At 39.0% G+C, this 7,119-nt stretch overlaps 1 protein-coding gene across 2 annotated transcripts in view; it reads left to right on the top strand.

Moving 5' to 3' along the window:
* The window catches only part of rab25b (RAB25, member RAS oncogene family b), a 12,720-nt gene extending 5,968 nt beyond the window's left edge, over positions 1–6,752 (top strand). For both annotated transcript variants that reach the window (XM_005750944.1, XM_005750945.1), the window contains exons 3-6: positions 1,617–1,812; positions 3,883–4,076; positions 4,811–4,891; positions 6,122–6,752. In XM_005750944.1, the coding sequence (XP_005751001.1) occupies positions 1,617–1,812; positions 3,883–4,076; positions 4,811–4,891; positions 6,122–6,237 (587 nt within the window). In that variant the 3' untranslated portion in view covers positions 6,238–6,752. The remainder of the gene's footprint in view (positions 1–1,616; positions 1,813–3,882; positions 4,077–4,810; positions 4,892–6,121) is intronic.
* The last annotated feature ends 367 nt before the right edge of the window (positions 6,753–7,119 follow it).

A 7,119-nucleotide genomic window follows, 5' to 3' on the forward strand; every position in this document is an offset into this window, starting at 1 on the left:
TATGTAATAAATAAATAATACTTTTGTAGAATCCTCTTATTCTTGGACATGTGTACACCCCGACATCACGCATTTCTTTGTTGTGGACGGCTGGTCACTATAGCGGTCGGTCCGGGCTCTGGTTGCCCAGGTAAACCATCTCTGTCATTGGTAGGGTTTTCAGCTCACCTCAAACTTAAAAGTTTCACTAAACCACTGAATAACTTCTTGCATTGATGTTTCTTTATAATGTGCATGGATAGAAATGGCTTGCCAGCTGACTCTATCCAAAAAATCTATTCACTACCACATCTAAAATTTCACTGATTTACCCCTTAAAACACCTTTAGAAACTCTTTACAAAATGACATTTGATGCACTGAGTAGGTTTAGTTTTATGGGACAACATTGCCAGGCTAGTTGTTTGCCTCTTCAGTATTTCTTTACACTAATCTAGATAAAGATAAATACAGATAAAGATACAGAAAAACTACATTTTTTAGAGCCACATCCGGGCAGGAAGTATAGACATCAGGCTTGTATTTCCTCGTTAATAATGAGCTGAAGCTGAGATTAGGAACAAGATGGGGTTAACAAATATCAAAAACAGTATGTCATAATTGATGACTTTGAAGATGTCATAACACCTTGGCTCACTGAATCTACAGCAGTTACATGTAACTTCATCTTATCCAGTTATTCACTGGTCTCATTTGTTCTGTTTTCTTTGTGTGGTCATACTTTTTTATCTTTGTCAATTAAGCCAAGCCTCTTTTTTCTCTCTGAGTCAGCTACTTAACAACTGAAACCCAAATATTAGTCACTGACATGTACACAGGGGGTGTCTGTGTTACTTCTCCTGTTTACTCAGTAGGTAGGTTGCTCTGGCAAAAAGGAAGTAGCAGTTGAACTCGTTCCACCTGATTTGGAATAACTTTGCAGATGGTTTTATTTCCAAAAACAACGGCTTGTTCGTGGAAAAGAGAAAAAGACCCCAAAGGCTTTCAGTTTTCCAGGAGGGAAACGTGTGTTTCACAGAATTTATAAATGAAGGAGAAAAAAACACAATCTGCAGCGCATTAAAAGAAAATACATTTTAAAAATATTAATCAGTCACACCAAGAACAATGAACAGCCCAGAAAAAGGTTAGGATCTGTGTGCTGCACAGCTTCACTCAGAAATAAAAACACTGCCTAAAGCCAAACTGTGAAAGAAAAAATAAACTGTCACACTTATTTACTGCTGTTAATAAATCAAATAAGCAGCTGATTGTACAGCCACCCTCTCATCCAGTGTACACTGAGATATACTCAAACCCCACAAACTACAACTAAGCAGAGGCGTTTAACTCTGTTTGCCCTCTATCTGCATTCTTTCCTCTGCGTGCTTTAGCTCAAATAATTAACTCTTTCACCATGAAGTTATTTCCTGATTGTGCAATTAGCCCAATGTCAGACAGCAAATACTGTGGATTTATGGAGCAACTACAGGAGACACACCTAGGCATAAGACAAAAATGGTTGTAAAGGATGAAGTGGATCTCGGGGGATTGGCTTTGTTAGTTTTGCAATGGCTGAGTGCAGGCTTTCAACAAAAAAAGAAATGTCTAATTAAAATTTCTCTCTGTCCTCTGCAGTGGTTCTAATAGGAGAGTCTGGTGTAGGAAAGAGCAATTTGTTGTCCCGCTTCACCAAAAATGAATTTAACCATGACAGCCGCACAACCATCGGGGTGGAGTTCAGCACACGGACAGTGCAGCTCAACAACTTCACCATCAAAGCTCAGATCTGGGACACTGCTGGGCTGGAGCGATACCGGGCCATCACATCTGCGTGAGTATATACTACTAATATCCCACTAATAAATGAGAATAATTACACAAGGTTATGGTAGCTCACTACCCAGTAATTATAATGTCATTATAAAATGCACATGCATAATAGGGGTTATTGTTCAAATCAGGATGTGAACTTTCATTCCTGCTTATCAAAATACAACGTCAACAAGAACCAGTCTGCAGATGTCGTGTTAGTAAAACTTCACTGTGAACAAGTTATGTTCTGTTATTTGTTAATTGACAGAAAATGTCCTTTTTTAAACTGTTGAGTTGTAAAAAAAAAATCACAAATTTCTATAGTAGATAGTGAAAAGCACTTTCTTTAATTGTTTCTCTAATATTTAATTACTTTGGCATAGCCTAAATGGCTACAGGGGAAGTCTTTATCAGTAGGAAAATCTGCACAACTTATGAACATCCAGTGTGCCGGATTGAAGTCTGTGCCAGGCCAACTCCGACCCCCTGGCTTCATGTTTGCTTTACGTCATTTTGATCAGGTTCCTGTAGGAACTACTTTCTTTCTACTCAACTACGCATACCAACTGTGTCCTTGTGCAGGAGCAGGCGTGACAAAAGTCCTGTGCTTAACAGGACACAAAGGCAACTCCCTCAGATGATCTGTATTGACAGTTTGCTTCCCACTTGGCCAGCGTAGTTGGGCTGAAACAGCTAAATTCACTAATGAATAGCGCTACAGTCCAGAGAAAAATCATTACATTCTTTTTCCAGGATGTCACACAATGCCTTCTTGTCAGCTGTCACCCCAGTCTCACCATTATGCACAAGGTGTCTGTCAACATCAGTGATGTCATACAACAGTCCCATTTTATAGACCTACAAAGTCCACATTAGGAGGCTGTAACCTACAGTCATGTCATCTTGCATGACCCTATTTTATCTAGGTCATTGTATCAGTCCATATGGGATAGGGGGAACTAGAGACTCCAGTTTTCATAGGTCAGGGCAGGTTGCCATTCTATCTGAAGGCTAACACATGCAGAAAACTCTGCTGGAATCACTGTTTGTTAAAATCAACAATCAGTATGTGCAACTCTTATGTCTTAAATAAAGTTTATTCATCTAAACTGGTGGGTATAAAATAATGGTTCACATTGCAATCTTCTTTTGTCACTAATATGTGTTCTTCATTAAGAATGCATCTTAAAAATGTGTGACTTTTATGCACACCTGCAAACCGACACGCACAATGCTTTTGCAGTCCACATGCCTGTTTTCCTGCTGCTTAGTTGTTGAGCAAACCTGTATGTCGACATCTTAAGGCGGTGCTGTTATCAGCCAAAACAGCCATGAGGACAGGTGCTGATCCTCGGTTACCTCCCGCATTACCTGAAAAACCACAAGCACATTCTTGTCTCCATTTTCTTTCCAACTGGCACATTTAAAATCCACTTGTTAGGACAGTGATGTTCCTTTGAACACTCAGTGCTTCTCTCTTCCAACTGATTCAGTATTTTTTTTTCTTCCCTAATTAAACTAGAAGGATTAAGAGTGTGGAAACGGGTTTTAAAACAATAGAACCATGTCCGTTTTATTTTTAAGACACGGGGAAATCTGAGGATATGCTACACCACTGGATTAGCTCTTTTCTGACAGCGTGGCTTTTTGAGTAATTACTTGCCAACTTATTCCAGTATGCAAATTCTCACTCCCATGGAATTTCCCATTTGTGCTGTAACAAGCAGCTAAAACCTATTAAAGTGGAATTAATTATGCTGCTGGAAGAGGAGAGCAGAATTGTGATTGTCGGGGAAGTATTGACTGGTTCGTAACTTCAGAGCAATCAGAAGTCATTAATTAATTTTTTTCAATGGACGGCGGCAGGAGCTGCCTATTATGCTTCCATACTGGCGACAGCTGAAGCTAATACCATAAGCACTTGAGTACATATGTCCATCTACTCCCTCCTTATGAACACGATGTCACTCTGATGATTTTTAATCAGATTTTTTTTTAAATCACTTCATAATTATCGCTGTCATTTAGCTGCTTAGTTCAAGCGTAAAGATTTCTGTGTGCAACTGTAAAGGCTGCCTCATCCTAACAGGTATTACAGAGGTGCTGTTGGAGCCCTGCTGGTCTATGACATCACCAAACACCTCACCTACGAGAATGTGGAGCGCTGGCTAAAGGAGCTTTATGAACATGCTGACCCCCACATTGTGGTAATGCTGGTAGGCAACAAGACTGACCTGGAGTCAGAGAGATCAGTGCCTAATGAGGAGGCCAAAGACTTTGCAGGTACAAAGTCAACAAGTGCTAAACCTAGAAATTAGTGCATGTGTTCTGTTCTATTTACCGTTAATGGGAATTTTTTGTGTTGCCCCAACAAAACTGAAAACAACATTTCACTTGAGAGAAAAGGTACAGAAAGGATCTCTGTGATTTCACAGAACCTGTCAGCTGCACGTTTCCTGTTTTTAGCAACAACTAAAAGCAAAAATATGATTTTTGCAAGAAGAGGAGATTGAGATTTTAAAGAAGAACATGTTGATACAGAGTGAAATTCTACGTTTCCAACATATAATGATGTTCAAATGCAGCTTCAAACCCCAAGACGTATGTCAGAGAATTATAAAGACTAAGAAATGTTACTCAAAAATGTTGCGCCTGCATTTCATTTCCAAAGCAAAACATCTTTGATGTTTTTGAAATGTTATCAACTTTTGTGAAAAATGATTATGTTTTCACTTTTGTGCTTGCTTTATTCACATCCAGGACTGCAGCAGAATTTAATTTCTGATAATTATGGAGACTATTACTGTGTCTATGAAATCAAGTCAAATTCCTGTTCAATCATTCTTTGTGGCTCTAATTTCCTATTATTTGATTAAAGCTAGAGTATGCAATGTTATTACAGAGCGCATTTCAAACACCCCAATGTTAAAACTAGAGACACAATTTGATAAAAGTGAAAAATAAAATAAGCACAGATGTGAATTTAATCATGAATGTTTGTATCATTATTAATACAGAGAAGAAAGGCCTTTTCTTCCTGGAAACCTCAGCCTTGGATTCTACAAATGTAGAAGCAGCATTTACCACTGTCTTAGCAGGTAATATATATATTTATTTATGTTTACACATGCTTTATGTGTTTTTATATTGCTGATATAAATGAATATCATTTCTCCTTGCCTTTCCTTTTCCTACATTTTGTGAATATTTACTATAAATTATGCATCTGTTACCCTTACTCTTACCAATTTTTCCACTCCTGTGCTCAGTTCCTCTTTCCAATATAGAATATGTTCCAGAAACAGCAGGAAATCCAGTGATATCTATTTATATCATGCTTTTCACAGGCAAATGTTTTACAGAAGACAAACCTAAACAATAAAAATTAGAAAAAGAAAAAGAAAAGCAGGAAGGTAAGGGATTAAATAATCTAAAAGAATACATTAAATATACAATAAAAAAGGATGAAAATGATCCCAATTAGAAGAAAAAAGACACAGTAAACAAAAGCCAGTGAAGAACAATGATAGCATTACACGACAAAAGTGTAAATATAAGCAGAACTGACAAAACTTAACCCGTACTAAGAGGTTGTTGCTACTCAAATGCACTTCAGCTGTCAGCTATCAGCTGATCATCGGCGAGTGTGAGCACCTGTATAAAAGGCTTGCAGGCCTGGAGCATTCAGCTGCCATGGAGGAAAGACATTTTGGAGAAGCAACTCCTGAGAAGGGCTATGAACCCGTTTACAAACAATTTAGAGTCCATCATTGTGCAGTGGAAATAATTCAAGGCAGTTACCAGATATCCCAGGAGGATAGGTCTCATCAAATTCACCCCAAGATCAGATCATGCACTGCTAAGAGAAACCACAAAGGACCAAAAGCTACCTCTAAGACTCTACAGGCCGCATGTTAAAGGTTAAAGTTCATGACAGTACAATTAGAACAAGAGTGAATAAGTGTGTCTTGTTTGGAATAGTAATCAAAAGAAAGCCTCTTCTCTTGCATCTGGACAAACCACACATTTTCTGGATCAATGTGCTTTGGACAGACGACCTAAATCAAACTCAATATATGAGCACAAACACCTCCGACCAACTGTCAAGCACAGTGGTGGAGCCACATTTTTGAAAGGTTTGAGTGCTGATTATTACATAGCATAGAAAATCATGGTGGACGTGCCAGTTATTAGTAAATTTCTAATCATAGCCTTCTATACTTTTGTGCGGCCCAGAACCATGGTATTACTGTGTTTTATTTTGTTAACCACTTTTCTACTTTTTCATTCTTTCTGCGCCATCATATATATCAATTTCATGCCATTAGAGATTCACAAGAAGGTAAGCAGTAAGGAAGTGGTCCGAGGCCCCATGAGTGCAGTTACCCTGAACAGCCCTAAAGCAGAAGACACAGAGAAGAAGTCCTGCTGCAAGAACATCTGACCCCACCATCCTTCAGGACTCGGGCCTCACGGTGAGGGATTCCTCCTTTTGCCCCAAGCTGGAATTTGTTGGAGGCAACCTCAGGCACCAGTATAAATGGTTCTGGCTTGAATGCTGCAACTTTGAATTGACTGATTTAAGAGTGGTAGAGCCGGCATGGTGGTAAGATGCATTAAAACAACAGTTGAAAATGTGAACAGATGGAGCTGGAAACCACCAGCAGTCTTTTCAGTTACTTCTTCACTACTGAACAAAGGTCAAAGGTGAAACTAAACTGTGTTACCTGTCAGATTATTTATAATCCATTCGGGGAATTGAAAACACATCATAGTGTGTATGATGTCTAAAATATGAGGACACATGTTTCAATGTTTTTTCTTATAATCAGCAGCTTGATTGGTGGAAATGTTTGTATTCATTGTGAGTGTTGCTGTCACTGCTGAGCGTGTGCTCCAGCTGGTCATCTATGATGAGACTGATTACATATCTGTTAAGAAATAAATGGAGACAAATTACCCACTGTGTATTTTTGTGTCTGTCCCTTTGTGGGTTTTGTGCACCCATCTTCTGATGTCTGCTTCCAGCAAGATAACCTGCCATGACACACAGCTCAAACCATCTCAAACTGGTTACGTGAACACTAAAGGAATTCACTGTACCCAAATCCCTCCACAGAGGAATGGGAGATTCACATCACTGATGTGGAGCTGACAAATCTGCACCGTTTGATGTTATCATGTCAATATGGATCAAAATCTGAGAAATGTTTGCAGTACCTTGATGAATCTCTGCCGCACCGAGGCAGTCCAAGCTAATACTCACAAGGTGCACCTAAAAATGTGTCCACTGAAGCTCTAAGCTCTGGAAACAATGAGTGAGCAG

The sequence above is a fragment of the Pundamilia nyererei genome, unplaced genomic scaffold (assembly GCF_000239375.1).
Source record: "Pundamilia nyererei isolate P.nyererei 1_Seehausen unplaced genomic scaffold, PunNye1.0 scaffold00294, whole genome shotgun sequence".
NCBI classification, from domain to species: domain Eukaryota; kingdom Metazoa; phylum Chordata; class Actinopteri; order Cichliformes; family Cichlidae; genus Pundamilia; species Pundamilia nyererei.